The sequence below is a fragment of the Nilaparvata lugens genome, chromosome 3, assembly GCF_014356525.2.
Source record: "Nilaparvata lugens isolate BPH chromosome 3, ASM1435652v1, whole genome shotgun sequence".
Classification (NCBI taxonomy): domain Eukaryota; kingdom Metazoa; phylum Arthropoda; class Insecta; order Hemiptera; family Delphacidae; genus Nilaparvata; species Nilaparvata lugens.
The window spans coordinates 57390414-57409277 of NC_052506.1; the positions used below are offsets into that span (position 1 = coordinate 57390414).

At 34.5% G+C, this 18864-nt stretch overlaps 1 protein-coding gene across 1 annotated transcript in view; it reads left to right on the forward strand.

The window, feature by feature from the left end:
* LOC111054204 (tectonin beta-propeller repeat-containing protein 2) overlaps positions 1–18864 on the forward strand; it is a 38070-nt gene that overhangs the window by 11545 nt on the left and 7661 nt on the right. The window contains exons 6-18 of the mRNA XM_039422843.1: positions 880–984; positions 2110–2194; positions 2589–2719; positions 6724–7054; positions 7801–8052; positions 8785–8850; positions 11736–12020; positions 13358–13548; positions 13849–14073; positions 15219–15381; positions 15708–15865; positions 17384–17546; positions 18552–18727. Of these exons, the coding sequence (XP_039278777.1) occupies positions 880–984; positions 2110–2194; positions 2589–2719; positions 6724–7054; positions 7801–8052; positions 8785–8850; positions 11736–12020; positions 13358–13548; positions 13849–14073; positions 15219–15381; positions 15708–15865; positions 17384–17546; positions 18552–18727 (2331 nt within the window). The remainder of the gene's footprint in view (positions 1–879; positions 985–2109; positions 2195–2588; positions 2720–6723; positions 7055–7800; positions 8053–8784; positions 8851–11735; positions 12021–13357; positions 13549–13848; positions 14074–15218; positions 15382–15707; positions 15866–17383; positions 17547–18551; positions 18728–18864) is intronic.

The window sequence follows — 18864 nt, forward strand, 5'->3', positions numbered from 1 at the left end:
TTATGTAATTAAATTATCATTCATGATTCATTTTATAATAAAATATAATAAATTGTGTAATCAAAATAAGCTATAATTTAGCTGCTGATTATTCCAATTGCAATCTATTACAGTAATTGGCTACATAACGTTAGTTTTCAGGCAAATATACAGAGGTATCCAAGAAAATGTAAACACTCTTTGACAGTGAATATATTGGTAACGCACTGGCAGGCCGTTTCAGACCGCCGTATGTAGCTCGAATGACGTCTTTAGAAAGATATATTGATTAATCTGTCAATTTCAAACCGGCGTAGCGTCGCTGACGCTCCATAATACGCATCGACAATGCAGTTTCCAACGTAGCTGTCGCTCCGTCATAAACAATGATACCACTCGACCATAGATTAAACTGTGATTAAATACAAAAAGGGTGAAAAAATATTGTTTTGTGTGAACTGTTGACAGCTTGCATATAATACGTGCTAGCTACATCGCCCGAAGACGTCGCTAGGGCGGTCTAAAACGGGTTTAGTTTTTATGCGAGCAAACGACAATACCAAGCAAAATTTATAGCTGTTTGTTATTCTGTTCTGTTTACATTCACTGTCGATAAATTATGAGTGTATTCATTTTTTTGGAATCCCCATTATATAATCTATATTTGTAATATTCGTCATGTTGTCCCTATACATAGAACTTATTATATACCTATTATTTCTTTTAATTTTCTGAGAATGTTATGACAATTGATAATTAATTGAAATATTCAATAATAGATCTGTACATAGCCGTTGTTTTCGTCTGTTACAGCCATATTAGTGACGGACAGGCAGATATAGTGTTGACTGCAGATGAGGCGTTCGAGCTGCCTCCTGTTGTGGCGCTCAACGGTGAAAACATCACAGAGCTCTCCGTCGATCTCACTGCAAAAGCCAACATCAATCGTTAGACACAATCGGACAACAACAGTTCGATGAAATTATATTTTCATCCAAAAAGATTGTAAGAAGCAAATCCTTCTCATTTTTTCATATTTCAGCTAAAATAAATAATTTCATATTTTAACCAAACATAGAGGTTTATAATACCCACCTGGACGAATAATTAGTAAATAATTGATATAGTATAGCGTTTATAGCATTTCCTCACTAGAATTTAATATTAATATACTAATATCAATAATAATCAGCTTACTCACTTTTGCAAATCGTTAATGTTCACAACTTTTTCAAATATTCCTTTACCCAGAGTGGCCAAAACTGCAATAGAAAAAGAACACATCGAATAGATATTCTGTTAATAATTTGCTGAACTAAAATTGTGAGAATCATTTTTCATGCAACGTTCTAATCAAAATGAGTCAAGGGCCGGTTTCCGAGCTCGGGATTTAGCTAAGTTCTAGACTTTGAACAGCTGGAGTCAGAAAATTGGCTTTCCGAAACTGGGCGTAGTTGCAGTCCACGTTTAAATTAAATTTCGATAAACTAGAAAATTGAATAAAATAAAGAGAAAATAGTGTAAAGTTTCAGCTATTTTTAATTATTTAGGAATGTTTTATTTCGTCAAGGAAAAACGTTTCCAATTATAGAAATGAGAAAATAAAGATTATTTTGCTGCGGATATTTACTGCGACTATGCCCAGTTTCGGAAAGTCAATTTTTTGACTCCAGCTGTTCAAAGTCTAGAACTTAGCTGAATCCCGAGCTCGGAAACCGGCCCATAGAATAGTTTTATACCCAAATTTATAAGAAAACTTCTATAGCTAAATTTCCAGGAGAGGAGTTCTGGTTTCTATGGTTGACAATGGTTTTCAAATGCGGAGCCACATCCTGGAGCTGTGGGATTTAGTATTTGTTTATTCTTTCTGTTATCATTATTCAAAGTTACAAAAGTTTTCAGTGTAGTTGAAAACATATTATTTGGAATTTTGTGTAATCATCATTATTTATTTATTTATTAGAATTTAAATAATTGCAATTTCATATTCATTCATAATCTTCTTTTTCATCTTTACTGTGTGGTTGCTTTGGCTTGGTATAAAATGAGCGGAATTTAGTTGTATAATTGTTATAAATGAATCTTTGTGTATTCAACGAGAAAATTAACTCTCTATTTCTGTCAATTAAGGCATCGAAACATCAAGGACCGAATAAAAGCAAGAGAAAAAATAAGAAACAAGATCCTCGAAGCCCCAATGCTGCTGCTACGTCAGGTACTATCATTTTTTCTTTGATTAGGCTCTTCGTCATTTTGCAGCTTTACCATTGTTTAAATTGTTTAATTGATAGCCTAGTTTTTTCCAAGCGATTTTGTTATTTTTCTGTAAGATGAAGAAGCGGAATTACACCATTTCATAATAAACAGAGAAGAGAACCATAGTAGAAAACCTATTCTATTGATATGTGGAATGCCTTTCATCTGTCACTACCACCTCGGAAAACAAGTAATACGCTTTGGCATGTATTTCATATTTACGTTTTGTAAACACTATATCCTTCAATTATTTTGTCATCACCTACTGTAGAAAAAATTATCAATTGGAATTGTGTTACAATGTCATAAATAATCAAAGTAATAAACAGTATTCCATGTCTCTTAAATTGCAGACAACTCGGATACTGTGAGTGTTAGTCCAAGTATTCAATCTGCTGCATCGGAAGATGATATCAATGAGGACATTCCTAGCAAGCAGAGCTCCACAAATTTGAATGGCAATCAACTAGTGCGAGATGTTCAGGTGAGAGTAGAAGATCTATTATCCACATTACTCTTGTATTGCAAAGTTTATGAATCGCATTTATATGTGCAAATACTTGATGGGTACGACTGAGCACTCAGCGCAGCGTATTCTTCAGTGAAATTTGTTTGTACGTTGCTGTTTTCTATCATTGCGATAAATTACCAGTAGATGTGAATAGGTTCATTCAAATAAAATTAAAGAATAACTGATACGCTACATGGTGTAAATATAGTATTAATAAATTGAATGTATTAATTATTTACTACGACTATTATAACTTTTTGATGACTTGTGAATAATCGTACCTCCTACTTCATAAATGCAATTACAGTTTTTACAGTTTTCTTTGGCGCTACAGTCCTATGTGGACCTTGGCCTCCTGCACAATTCGCCTCCAATCGTCTCTCCTCTCCGCCACATTCTCCCATCCTCTGACGCCCAAAACACGCAAATCGGCCCTCACATCCTCCAGCCATCTCCTCCTGGGCCTTCCTCTTCTACGTGTACCAATCATTTTACTTTTTAACAAATTATGCGGTAGCCTGCAGTGCTCCATTCTCTGGACATGCCCCAACCATCTCAACCGCTGCGCCTTTATAACTCGTACAATATCTTCTGGGTCCCATGAAATTGGCAATCTCTTCATAATTTCTAATGCGCCACCTATATTCTGTTCTGACTGATCCCATGATATGCCTTAAAATTTTTCTCTCAAAAACACGCAATGCTTGCTCTTCTCTACTAGTCAGCGTCCACGGCAATCTCTTCATTATTTCTAATGCGCCACCTATATTCTGTTCTGACTGGTCCCATGATACGCCTTACAATTTTTCTCTCAAAAACACGCAATGCTTGCTCTTTTCTACTAGTCAGCGTCCACGTCTCAGCACCATAGGTGTCCACTGGTCTGATCAGTGTTTTGTATAGCCGCAGCTTAGACATGCGTGATAAGAGCTTTGACTTCATTAGTTTCATGTAGACAAAGTACGCCTTCTTTGCAGCTAAAATCCTGCTTTCCATGTCCTCTCGTACCTTGTTCTCACTAAATAAATAAATAAATAAATTCAATTTTATTGTCAGCCAGCCAAAAAAGCACAAGACAAAGTCACACAAATAGAAACACAAATCACTATTGAGAAGCGAACCCAAGTACTTGAACTCCCTCACATTCTGAAGCCAAACTCCTCCCCCACATTCCAGATCACCAAAATGTCTTCTTCTCTCGTTTGCTGACATCATAAGATACTTAGATTTTTCTATATTAATCTCAAGACCCAACTTCTTTCCTTCATTTTTCAGAGTTTAGAGCATGTCAACCACACCAGCTTTGCTTCTTGATAAAAGCACCACATCATCTGCGTACGCATATGCTTGCTTGGACTTAGTTACAATACTGCCGCTTGTCTGCAGTGCTTTAAGAATAACATCAAGTGCCAGGTTAAAGATAACTGCCGAGAGTGCATCATCCTGCCTTACGCCTCTATTCACTCTAAATTCTTTACTTAACTTGTTATCTATTCTGACACAACTCTTGCACCTTCCATTATGAGTAAGGCCATTTTTACCAACTTTCTTGGTAAACCACACCTGGTTAGTACTGTAGGTAACTGCTTCCTGTCTACACTGTCGAACGCCTGCCGGAAGTCAACAAATACAATGTGCAAGTCTACATCAAACTCATAGCACTTCTCCATTGTCTGCCTCATTACAAATATTTGGTCCGTTGTCCCTCTGTTGTTTCTGAACCCACACTGAACTTCACTGAGTTCTTCCTCTGCATATAACGTCACTCGCTTAAAAATAATTGTGGAGAAGATTTTATAGGCTATGTTGAGCAGTGTTATTCCCCTATAATTATTGCACATGAGTTTGTCCCCTTTCTTAAAAATAGGACAAATTATTCCTCTTTTCCATTCATCCGGAATTTCCTCACTTACCCATATTCCAGTTATCAGTTCATGACATAATCTTGTTAGTTTTTGTCCCCCACACTTATATACCTCAGCAGGTATATAATCACTTGCAGGTGCTTTATTACTCTTCAGCTTGTCGATAGCCTCCTGCACTTCCCGCATGGTCGGCGGCTCCACTAGAGGCTCAGCAGTCATTATTTCCTCGGCAAACTCTTCATTATCTCTCTCTTTACACAGCTGCTCCTTGAGATATTCCTCCCATCCTTCCAATATTTTATTCTCTTCTCCAATTATTTGTCCCTCTTGGTCTTTACATAATTTTAATCTTGGTTGATACCTTCTCTTTATTGTATTGACCCTCTGATAATATCCTCCTACATCATTCCGCAGGTACGCCGTCTCAATGTCTTCTAATCGCGTCTTTTGCCATTCTCTCTTTTTCTTCCTGCATATTTTGCTTGCAGTTCTTCTGAGTTCCTTGTATCTCTCTCTTTTAAGCCGTGTTTCCCTACCCATCATATCTCTCCATGCTTCATTCTTTCTTTGCAGTGCCCTACTACATTCCTCATCGAACCATTCTCTATTTCTTTCAATTCTTTTTTCTCCCACAGTGTTTTTAATCACCTCTGTCATGGCGTGCTTCATATCATTCCATGCTCTGTTGCTATTAAATTCTTCAGGGGTTTCCGATAGTTCATTTGGGAGCCGTCTTTCCATTTCTTGCTCAAACCTTGTCCAACACTCCCCCTGCCTCAGTTTTTCCACGTCCCACTTTATCCTTCTCTCCCCCTTAGTAGCTACTGCAAGCGCCAATCTTTCTCTGAGAACTGCTCGCACCAAGTAATGGTCAGAGTCACAGTTTGGGCCTCTTAATGATAGATGAAGCATGTCTTGCCGATATTAGCACATGTTATATCTGCTTCACATTTTGTGTTCCAGGTATTCTCCATGAACCTTTATGAATATTTTCATGAGGGAGCATGTGCTCTTGATTATTAAGCTCTTCTCTACCGCAAATTGAACTATCCTTCTATCATTCTCATTGCATTCCTCATGCATTGAGTATTTTCCTGCTACTGGCTTCAGATAAGTCTCCTTTCCTACTTTTGCATTAAAATCTCCCAGTATCATAATGGTGTCATATTTCGGTAGTTAATCATAATATTCTGCGGCTATCAGGTCGTAAAAACTATCTTTGCCCACTTCGTCGCTGTCCTCCGTAGGCGCATACACTGATACCAGAGAAATATTCGGAACTTTCCTTTCAATCTAAGAAGGCAAATTCTTTCGTTAATTGGGGCCCAACTTAGGATGCTCTTTTTCCACCGTCTGGTAATAATAAAACCTACTCCACTCATTCCAGACCTTGCCTCTGTTCCACTATACAGCAGAGTGAAATCTTTTTTGTCTATCCTACCTTGTCCTTGCCGCCTCATTTCCTGTATTGCGACAACATCCAATTTAAAATTATCTATTTCCTTGGCAATTTCGTGCATTTTTCCCGGCTGTAACATAGTCCTAACATTCCAAGTTACAAGTCGTATATCCATGTCTTTAAATCTTGTTTTGACTTTTCCATTATAATTTCCGTTCATCCTGTCCGTCCGAGGCTCATTGTTTGGTTTCCTAACAACTTTTTTTATGGGTTGGGTTGCTAGCTCCACGCCAAATAAATAAATACAATTAAATACTAATTATTCTATAATTTTATTCTATTATTAATTAGAAAATAATAAATAGAGTCACATCACACTGTCCATCGTTCGAGAAGGTCGATCAAAACTCAGTCATTAAAGACCTTTTACTTATTATAATCATTAAATAATTTCTCAGTAATTAGAAAGTGCATAACTCGGCAAACTTGCTACATTTAAAAAACACATACAAAGTAGTACTTGGATTCTTAAATAAAAATATTGAGTATATCTTTGTTTAGCCAAAAGTGTAACTGTAATAATTATTGTAATGCTATAATTTTCAAAGTATGTTTCCTGAAACACGTTCTCTACAAATGTTTTGATTTACATTATAATGGTATGTATACATTTGTTGCATTTAAAAAATTAATTTTGTCGATTGAAATTTCAGTATTCAAAACTTGTTTCTATACAGCTTGATGAATCGTCAATGGTTAAAGATGATAATGATTCTGCTATCAATCTTCAAAATTCGATTGAAAAGAGAGACAGTGCAGACAATGCCAGTGAGAGATCTAGTAACATAATGGCTGCCGAACCTAGTACAACCTCACTTGCAAGAAAGCCGAAGTCGGAAATTTTGAGTAATCTAGAAATACCAGTTGATTTTAAACCTGACCTTCGTAGTCCGGAAACAATTCTACGAGATGTACAGGAGAAAGAGAGGCTATTGGCTGAAGCTCTAGACCTCCAAGACGTCCTATTATCAACAGAAATATCTGGTAGGATTTAATAAATTATTTATTGTATTAGTTATTTCCATTTAACGGCCTAAATCACTTCAAGTCAAACTATAAGTTGTATGTTCATAGTTCTTAGTTTATAGATTTTCTTATTTTGCATTTTCAAAGTTTTGTTGCCAGTGGGTTTTACTTTGTAATATTGGGAGGTTAAATAAGAATTGAAAATATTTCTTGGTTAATTATGAGCATGAAATTCCAAATTTCAACTTTGTCTCAATCTCTCTGGAAGATTTGAATTCATCTCTCAAGTTTCCTCATCTACTTGCAAATTATGTTTTGAAACTTAGAACTCATTTCAACATTAGGCTAAACTGGGAATTATGTTCTTATGTACCTGGTGAATAATTCTCGATCAAGGTAAATATAGAAAAACACTATCATACCGTGGGCATGAAAAACTTTACAACTTTCTCAATAATTGAGGCTTGGAACAATTTCATTGAATAATTGTCTTATCATATTAAGTTTTGCTATTGATAGTTTGAATCGTTTTCTAAATACTCTCTGATAGCCTATTTAAACCATTAACCATTAAAGGGTACCAGGACCGTTAATAAATAATTTTTATTTTTCAAAATTTCAAGTTAATAATTTTTGTTGTTGAGGCCTGATAATGCTCATACAGCTCATCCAAAACTTGTTTTGTTATAATTATTATAGAATAAGAGAATATAATTGTATAGAATGTTATAGATGAAACAATTTAACATCTTTTACAATTTTAGATAGCGAAGACTGTGTGGAAACAAAGATAGAGGAAGATATTGTTAAACCAGATTGGAGAGAGGAAACCGAAAAGCAGTTGGCTGAGCAGAATGCCCTAGTTGCTGACGAACTGCAACCAGAAAGCAGCTCTTTGCTGCTGCAGCCAGAAAGCAGCTCTCTGCAGCTGCAGCCGTCTCACTCACAAACAGACCACTCATCAGACCAGGATCAAACATCAGACAACAGTTTCTCTGACGACGATGAAATTGGAGGTAATCCTTATTTCACATATTTCCTTTAAGAAACTTCTGTTTAGACCTAATGCAGCCAGATTCTCTGTTAAAATGAAGGACATCTCAGAAACGTTTAGGATATTGATTTTAGACATGAAAATAGAAAACATTTATTTGTGTTTTTGACAAATTTATTATGTGAACGCTTCGCATAATATTATTGATTGTATAATACAGAACCATTCTTGAGACATACTCACTTTAGAGACAATTTAGAAATACTTTTTTCTCTTTTTGAGAAATACTTTCTTGGGAAATTAATAAACATCTTCAAGATGTATAGGCTACATAACTTCAATCCGAAATGCCGTATATCTAAAATAGCAGAGTCGGCCGCATAGGCGAATTAATCTGTTTGTTATATATTTTAGAATCAATCTATTATATCTTAATTTTTGCGTAGTTAGGCGTTCAATCAACTTGAATCAAATAACTGTGGCATTCCTTCATATTCATTATTTATCTGTAGAGCTATGTGCGCTTCTAATTCCAATTAAAATAGTATATTGGAAGGCAATTTTGCCTTAATTACGATGATTTGATTATTTCAAAAAATGAATTATCAAAACTTTAGTTTATTGATAATAATAATAATAATATTATTATTATTATTTAGTTTATTGATGATAAGAATCAAGAAGATTGTTATTTTATTGTAATTTTTCAATAGAATGTTTTTCAAACACAAAGATCCTGTTGAATGATTTTCAGAAAGTAAATCTGCAATGCTCTGCGATGTTTCATCCTCCAAGTATGACTACAACAATTCTCATCCAAGTTAGTGAATAATAACGTTTTCTCCTCAAACCATTTTCAAAATTTTGGTAAATCTTTTAATACTTACAACCATCATATCCACAATTAAACTTTGCACATTCGCTATTTAGAACTTTACTTTAGTCCTGCTTAAGAAAATTTTATTGCATTTCTATTTTTTTGCATTTTCAACTGCGATCTTAATATTTTGCTCTTGACTTATTGACTCATGTTGCCGACTAGCGGTTTATTTTTTTGATAATATATGGTTTTATTCACCGTACATTGCTTTGGAACTTAGTACCGTAGTGACCCCTGTGAGGGCATAAATATAAAATATATATAAGGTTCAGAAGTTCTTTGGTATTGTAAGTAATAATTTCCTTCCGATTTAATAGTCACTCTAATATTTGTAACATGTTTCTCATTAAAATTGAAAGGATTCATTAAAATTGAAAATAGCATCTATTCATTTAATGTTTTTATTCATTTATACAGTTAAAAATCAATTATGATTGATTTTTAACTAGATTTAAAGTCATATCTTTTGAATAGTGTCCGATTTTGTCCTTACACTTCTGTAGACATTGTGAGAAGTTGTCTACACTCGTTCAAAGTGTTGCATGTTGGAATGCTCTGTTGGAGTGTTATTATCTCACGTGTCTATAGCTAGCCGATAAATAATAGTCAGAAGGTGACAGTTGACCGAAGATTCCACTCCACATCTCCATGAAGCGGAATGACGCGTCCAGGGAGGGTCTGCTCTATTAATTCCATAGTTTCAATGTATGGCATGTTGGAGCCATACAGTTCTGAAGATGATGTATAACATCTTCTTGATTGTGACAGAAAAAATCACGCAGCAAGCAGAATTATTGACAGTGACGTTTTCTAGAAAAAGTAAGAGCCAATAATGAAGTTTTGATCAATGCTACACCATACAGTCAATTATTTATTCGCCACTTCTAAAAAACCCCAATATTTATCCAGCAACGTTTCCTTGACAGCAGAAAAGGAAGGTTTTCTCTTGAATGGCACTCTGTCATCAACGTCAACAGTAGTGTTTGGACAAAAACAGACGCCATTTTTTAGATGCTACATAATATGATGTGTATATTTTGTAGATGATACGTAATCAATTTTATTACATCTTTACTCTTCCCAATTATTAAAATTGCAACATTTGAGATACACACTACAACATAGAATTTTGTGTTTCGTTCAAAAATGAGTGTGTAACTGTATTTGTAAATTATCCATATTTCATTTAGTCCAGTCGAAAATGGTCATTTTTCAGGAAACAGCACCAAATTAATTTTTCTCGACGGTTTTATACGTATTTAAAAAAAATCTTATTCGAATATGAAATTTTCTGCCACGGCAGAGGCGGCTTCACCCCTAAAAACCCCAAAACCCTAAAAAAATCGACTATATTTTTCCTATTTTCCCATTTTATCTCGAACCTCATTTATTATTTATAAACCTCAGGTTTATCGATAGAAAGCATTTCTTACAAAATTAATGGCAATAAACTTTTCAATAAATCGAGTGGTCGCGCAGGATTTTACGATTTCTGGTTTTGGAGCTTCAGATTTAAAAAAAGGTATTTTTTTCAAACTTCTGAAAACTTTCCACTTTTACCCTAAACTACTTAGAGTATCATTGAGTAATACTGAAAAATCACATATCATGTGAAAATGCAACTAATTTTGAATAAGATTCCTCTAGAATTTTCAAATTTAGTAAAGGGACGACTGGGGGAGGGGAATACTTGCAAAAATAGAAAACTGTGTCCTACAGCCAAAATACATTTTTTTATTGCAATACTTTCTGAAGGCCTTCCTTACCAAATAAAGCAATCATTTGACTCATATTATTATATCATATCATATGATGTTATACATCATAATCACCTGCTAGATGCACTTAATTGAAGGATTTCCTGTGGAGAGGCGTGCAAAAGGACACTTCAAGGATCAAAATTTTAGACACTCATAACTTTTGACACAATTATTGGATCTCTTCGTACTATAGATCATTCTTCTCAGCTCGTCAAGATGGTTCAAAATTGAGTAGAATTCGATTAAAAAATTAAAAATAAATTCTTGAGAGTTCTCAAAAATGGCCAATTTCCATACACAAAGCTCCGTATATTGAGAGACACTCCAGTTGAAAAATGAAAATGTTTCATGGTTGTAGAGAATTTTCTCCCATAAACAACACTTTCGATTCCAATAGCATTGAAAATTATACCCGATTTAAAAAATTGCTATTTTTACTCTCCCATTTATTTCGTGATTCTACTGTTAATCAATAGTCTCTAAAACAAAGTTGATACATAATAGAAGCTTGCGATTGGTCTCAAATTATAGAGAATTTCACGCTCCATGAGCTCAGTTGCCTCAAATCCATCTTGAATCACTGTTCAGTAACGAAAAGCTCTCGAGGCTGTGAAATTAGGAAAATATAGTCAAGATTCAATTTATTGCCAAATCAATAGAAATTCACAAAAATGAAAAAAACAAAATTCAGTTTCAAACGTTGACAAACAATATTACAAAAGCTTCCATTAAAACTAAATAATATAATAATTGATATTGGCGTTGCCAGCAAAACAAGGTTCGCGCCAGCAACGAGCATTTAGTAAGCACTCATCACTCCAATTAGAGAAAAATAGTAACAGTCTGAAACAAAAATTAAGCAAACACTTTTAAAGTAAACGTGATAGATGGATAAATTCATAATATAATTCAACAAAAAATACCCATTTTAATATGGAATACAGTACAGATATAGTAAAATTCAGCGCCATCAAAATGCATAACCGTCGAGAAAAATTGTTTCGGAGCTGTTTGCTGTAAAGTGACCATTTGACTGGACTTGGTCAACTATGTTTTGTGTTGCAGCAGCAGCAGCGGCAGCCGAATGGATGGAGGGCGGCTGCATTGACGGGTGGGTGCAGCACAGCTGCCCGGAGACGGTGCAGTGGCTGTCAGTGTGCAGCGAGTACGTGGTGATGGGGGGACCGCACCTGTCGCTGCACTGCAGTCCGCTCGGCACTGCCACTTCGGGACTGGCTTGGCACAAACTCGACTACGAGGCTGTCAAAGTCGTCGTCTCTTACAACGGACAAATCGTGTGGAAGCTGGACTTCAGTGGTGCCTACGCTTTGAATGACTCAACTACATCAGGTAATACACATTTGGATTCATTAGTTTGTGAAAGTTCTGTATTTTTCTCCTCTGGAAGACCCATTTTGGTATACAATAAATATAATGATTAAATCTGAGAATAAGTGTGCGCGTAAAAAGTCCTTCTCCAGATACTACTTGCAAAAATTTATAGATTTAAGAGCATCAATAAAATCAGAAGTAAGTGTCTTTTTTCATTAGGGCTAGACCTGATTAGAAAAAAATCTAGGTAGGCCCTACCCTTTCTGGAAAATTGCTCACTTAGGCCTACGACATGTTTCGGCCATTGTGCCATTATCAAGTAATGGAAAAATGAATAAAATGACATTAAATGAATACTATTGCATGTGTCGTAAGTAAACAGTTATAAAGAAAAGGTACTTGGATTTTTATTTTTTTATTTCTAATCAGAACAAAATATGGCTTATCAGAAATACATGGACTCATCGCATTAATTCCAATGTGAAACAATTCTGGAATTATGTAGTGAATAAAAAAGAATCTAGGTCAGTAGAAGACTGTTTTGAGTGGAATGGATGTAAATATATCAATCAGGAGGTACCTCAGGCATTTGCTGATTATTTTCATTCAACTTATATTGACAGGAAAAACAATAATACCTCGAAACGACAATAATAAAATCCCGAAAACTACAATGACGCAAATAACACTACCTATAATTCGTCACTTCTTCATATACTTCAAATAAAATTTATCTGTGATTTTATATTATATAAAAAACTTTCGATTTGGTAAATTTCACAGTATTATTGAAGTATAAGCTGCGACTACGCCCCGTTTTGGAAACCCAATTTTCTGACTCTAGCTGTTTAAAGTCTAGGACTTAGCTAAATCCCGAGCTCGGAAACCGGCCCTAAGTGTCTCCAATGAGTTAGCATGATTTTTGGAAAAATTTCATAGAAGAAAGCTAATTTTAAAAGATGCTTGTCTTCATGCATGCAATTTCTAGTGATATGTTTTTGAGTGATAAGCATTATTTCAATCCGAATAAACTAACTTATTTAGACAAACTCCTTGCTTCCCTACAAATGTCTTCAAACAAATTTATTAATTTATTTATTATTTTACAAAGGCGACTTTCTAGAAGTATTTTAAGCCTAGGTGATGATGATGGGATGAATGATAATACAATGAAGGTAGAGTTATGAATGAATAAAAATTATAGGTTATGCTATCCACTTGAATTGATTTGAGTCCACTTTTCAGTCCAGAAATAAACTAGAAATATTGAATTTGATATGAATCTGATTAAGCATAAATTAATTGATGTTTTTCAATTGAGTAGCTAGTATTGATCAACATAAATTCGATTTCAGGTCCTTTTGGTGATTCGTGGAAGTTGATAGCACATAAAGTGGAAAGTGTTTCTCTGACCAACGATGAAGCTTGGTTTGTAACTGATGGAAGAGTCTTCTATCAAGATCAATTATCAAGGAGCTGTCCCACTTCGTATTCTAGGATTGTTCCAATGCCAGAAATGGTTCTTAAAGTGTGTGCTTCTGATAAGGTAAGTTATTATTGGAGCCAAGTTTCATTTTGGATTGCAATATCAAAAATATTCTATTGGAATTTATTCTTACCTCATTTTTATTTTATGTACTTTATATTAATCTCATTACATCCAATATTTGTTTCTTCGCAAGATATTCTATTGCGATCTCATATTTAGTATGCCTTTTAATGTTGAAAAAGTTTGGAAACGTCATTATTTAGTATGCTCATTTTAATCGCATTAAATTCCTGAAAATATCTTGCTATTTATCTTTTAATGAACTGCTTTTAATAAGATTGTTTCAACTATTTTCAGGTTGTTTGGGTCCTTACAAAAATTTATGAAGTTTTCTACAGAGTGAATCACGAAGATCAAAAATTTCCATTGGAGAATAACATTTGGAAAAAGATAGAAAAGCCTGCTAACGTACACATAGCTGATATTGCACTTGGTCCCAAGCACATCGGCTGGATAATTGATAATTCCAACAATATTTATTGCTCCGATGATTTTACGTCGTTTATGCCAACTTGGTGGCAGGTAATTTTTTCGTATTTTATGGTCAAATCTGATTATCTTGTTATTGTAGCTCTTGAAGTCTCAGGCCCGGTTGCACAAAACCCGGTTGCATTTATCTTTAGTTGCATTAGGCCTTTTTGATAAGACGACTTCTCTGATTGGTTCTAGTGGAATTAATCACAGTTAAAATTTAACCGGGTTTTGTGCAACCGAGACTCAGTATCTATTACTTGTCTATTTACTATCTATCTTACCGTATTTACTATTGTCTTACAAAGTTTTATTTGTTTCATGTTGATTTTGATTTTGTATTGTGCACTTTTTTCTTTTATGAAATGTAAAGGGTTGTGTGGCAGAGAGGACCTAGAGTCATAACTCCGCCCTTTATTAATGGCAATTCTATTCTATTCCCGCTCATTATTAATACATTATTATTTTTTTTAAATGAACAAAAATATTTCACTTCCTGGAACAGGAAGTGAAATATTTCACTTTCTAGACCAGGTACTTCCTCTCCTTTTAATGGCCAAGTACTTCTTCCAGGAAGTTCAAGTATTTTCTTCCTAGAAAAGATAACATGGGGGAATATCATAAAATAATACTTGAAGTATGGCGTTTATTATGGTAACTCAGTAAGGATGTACATCTAATCTTCTGATATTGTACAGTATTCAAAATTAGGTTTTTTTAGTAACGTTACATGTGAAGTAGCCTATCATAGAGGAAAAATGTTGTGTCCATCACGAGACTAAAGTACATCTACGCACTTCAGAAAATTGTCGCCATCGGGCGACAAACATTCCCCTTGCAGAGAAATAGGCACACTTTAGTCCCTTTATGCTCAAAGCTTATACTCAAAATTATGCTCAAGTTGAGTTGAGCAAGTTTTATACTGGAACTTCCCCACTTTTAACAAGTTATCGCGTATTTCATGTACACATTGGCATCTTGTAATCAGTTGCATTATTTTCAGGACTTGAAAATTTATTTATTTGAAAGTCCCATAAGCCATAGGCAGTATTCCTGAGCAAAAAGGGTTGTCAATATTAATAACATCCACTAACAATCAGACCATGCTTAATTTATAGAGACTTTCATATTAACAATATAATATTTTAATCCAATAAATTTCATGAAAACATCTCAATTGTATTCTGTTTTATCAGGTTGTTATCAGTAGCTTCGTTTTTGAAAGTCCGCGAAATGTGAGGCCAGAAAAGTTTCTGGGACACAAAGAAAAGCTCTTATCAATAGCAACATGTGATTCTGGAATATGGATTACCAACAAGATAGACCCCTTCATTCACATGAACAACACATCAGTGATTGGTAAGATATTTTCCCCATAAAATCAAGTAATTCCTTGATTTTCACTCAAGGAACATTGAAAATGATTTTCATATGCTCTTGAAATGAACATTTTTTTCTGATGTTTAGTAAAATAATATGATGAACCCTTCAAATATACAGATCAATGTTTTTTAATATCTTTGAAGAGAATCTTATTGTTTTAAATGTGCAATGACTTTTTAAGTATTCCGTATTGAGTTATGTGAAATTCTTCAAAGTACAAACTTTTGAACATAGGTGTACAAAAAAAATAGGGTTTGAACAAATCCTCATGTTTACTACAAAAATTTAAATGTTGATGACAGGTCATCAGTGGTGTCCAGTGCCTTTGCAAGACCTTTCCCCGCTACTAAAGTGGAGACAGATTTGTGCTGAAGGAGTCTACGAAGGTGCTGGGCAGTTCTGGCTACTTTCAAAATCTGGAGATTTATTCTTCATGAAACCGAATTCAATGAAAATCAAGGTAAGTTTTCAATAAAATTGCAGGCATCTGCTCTAACAACAATTGAAGTGTTAACTGAACTAAAAATGTGAGAACAATTCAGCCAGTTTTTTAAACTTTCTATTCTGCTTTTCCGTTTTCAATATAATTTTATTTTTAACCAGGCATAAAAATAGCCAGCAGTAGTTGATGGCAGTATCTGCTGAGAGCAGTGAAATGTTACGATAATAAAGCCGTAGATTCAGTACATTCGTTGGGAAATATCCGGAGCAGCAAGTGAAAAGATCTGATTCCAAACAGAAAACAAAAATTGATGTGGTTTGTCCCAGTATTGTTTCAATATTAATAAATGTATGGGTAGAGTTAATTTGCTGTGTTCTCCAGTATCACTCACCCGTACTGAGATCCTATCAAAAAAGTGGTACCGTATACATGAGGATATTCCCAATCATTCATAATTGAGAATAATATTGTATGTATCAATGTGCCTGTATTTTTTTCTCTTCTCCAACACACCCAACCACAAAGCCCATGGTTTTTTTATATTTGTAACATTTTATTGTGTTTTATTTGTTTCGTAATTCTTTGTAATTTTGTTTTGTCTTGTTTTGTGTGTTTTTAATAAATTGAAATTGAATGTAAAAATATATAAATATTTTCACGTCATGGACGTAACATTTGTGAACTGATAGTTGTTGTATGGGAGGCATCATAGTGGTCTTCATTTGGCATTTGAAGCCTCCTTCAATTCAAGGCTCAAGCTGCTGATGTTTTCAGTCAAGACAAAAGAAATAAATATTTTTCAAGTTCACAAAAAATGAATATACATTAGGTTGATTCGCCATCAAATTGTATTTTTTCGTTAGGGCTTCTCTTGAATAGGAATAAAAATAAAAATCTAAGTATACTTTTTTACTTTCCTTGCCCTATTACCATAGGTAAGGAAAGTTTTGATCAAATTTATAGCTAAAATAGTCATCAATAAGCTCTTTCAACTGCCACAATTCCCATATCTGTGAAAATTACAGGAGCTCCGCCCCATCTATGCAAAGTTTGATTTTAGATTGCCAATTATCAGTCTTCAGATACAATTTAAACAAAAAATTTCAAGTGGAAAAGATGAGCATGAAAATCACTACAATTAATGTTCAGTAATATTTTCACCTAAAATTGAAAATAAGCTCGAAATTTGAGAAAATGTGATTATTCGATTGCAAACTGTTGGCAACTGTTGATTCTATTAAATCATTCACTACGAAGAGATAGCAGACCTCGTGTGTATCCAGCGTTATTGTCCTGTGGTGATCAATTTCCATAACGGCAAGGAAAGTTGTGTGAGTGCGCCACACCAGATTTTTAAAATTGTTTACTCACGACATGTTTCGGCTATGATACCATTATCAAGTAAAGTTGGGTACTTAGATTTGTATGTATTAGGCATAATTATTGATTTCGATAGTATTTTCCCGTTGATTCAATACGTGTGTTGAGTCAACAGGAATTGGTGTATGTCTGTATGGTGCAATTGTGTTGTTGCAGAGTGTACTTGGGCCGTGCCGGCCGAGCGAGGTGTTGTGTCTGTCAGCTGCGAGGCACGTGCTGTGGTTGCTCACTGATCGCGGCGACATCTTCATCCGGCAAGGAATCGATGACGCCAATCCAGAGGGCTTCAAGTGGAGGAATTTGAATCTCGAACAAATAGGTCATTCACTATTCTTTTCACATTGTATTTAATAAATGTGTAGAATGTTTCATATTGATACCTAGATAATTATAGTGTATTTAGTTATTATATAGAGTGATTCAAAAAGGACTTTACAACTTTGAAAATTCATATAAATTTTATTTAACAGGGTACAGAGCTAAAGATGCTTAAACTAAAGATGCTCTATGTGACTTTCGTTGGAAGTTGTAAAGTCCTTTTTGAATCACCCGGTATAATAAGATTGAGAAGAGATATTGAACAGATTTGTTCATCATGATCCAGCTCCACAGTATTTATTAATAGATCTGTGAACGTGGCTGGCCCAGTGCTCATTCCCGTAATTGGGTTGATTAGATTCTATAAGTGAGAACTTCAACAACTTCAGCTACAGTGGTTTAAACTGGAAATTCAACCCATTTTTAGAAATGCGACTATTCCTTAATCCAGCAGCACCTGCAGCAGTTCAGATTAGCTTTCACGGTGAATATGGTCCTCATTCAATTCAGGCGAATTATTCAATAATATAAGTAATGTTTTCTAAAATTACGACTGTTTTACTTTTTTTTCAAATACAGGTTTCATTTTTATTTTAATCTTATTGTCAAAAAAATAAACTGATTTGAAAACATCATTAATATTTTTGTAATCTTATTATTTAGTGATTAATTCTTTTGGATTTTATTGGCAGAGAGATCCTTTTGGATGTTCTGACTCGCCGTACTGCCCAATGTCACTTTCCATATACACTCAAGTTTATAGGTTATTTATATTTTGCTGAAGTTTAACATTTTCACTTCCACTTCCTCCTCCTGATTCTTCATTTCATAAAGTTCAAAATTAATATAAACAATGTTTAAACACAAATTCCCTTTGAAAAATGTATTAAAAATATTAGTTTTCTACTATAATTTTAATCACTTCATCACGTATTGAAGGATGATAATACTCTTGTAAACTAATGTACTATGTATATGTATACTAATGAATAGACATTGTTTGCAGAAAAGAGAGTTCATTTGCGTCACATATGTTGCGGCAGTGATGTGGTGTGGGCTAGTGACACCAAAGGAGACATCCACATGGCAGTGGGATCTGCACATTCTATTGCCACAAATACATTTCCACCAGCTTGGGTTCAAGTTGAAGGAAAACCCAACCCAAATATTATTTTCACAAAGGTAACAACATTCTTTTGGAATATTTTACAGAGTTCTATTCAACTACTCAACTGTTGTTCTCTGTTTACTTTCATGCAATTATAACCTGATCTTTTATCTGTCTATCTGATTAGTCCTTTGATTCTTAAGGATAAGGG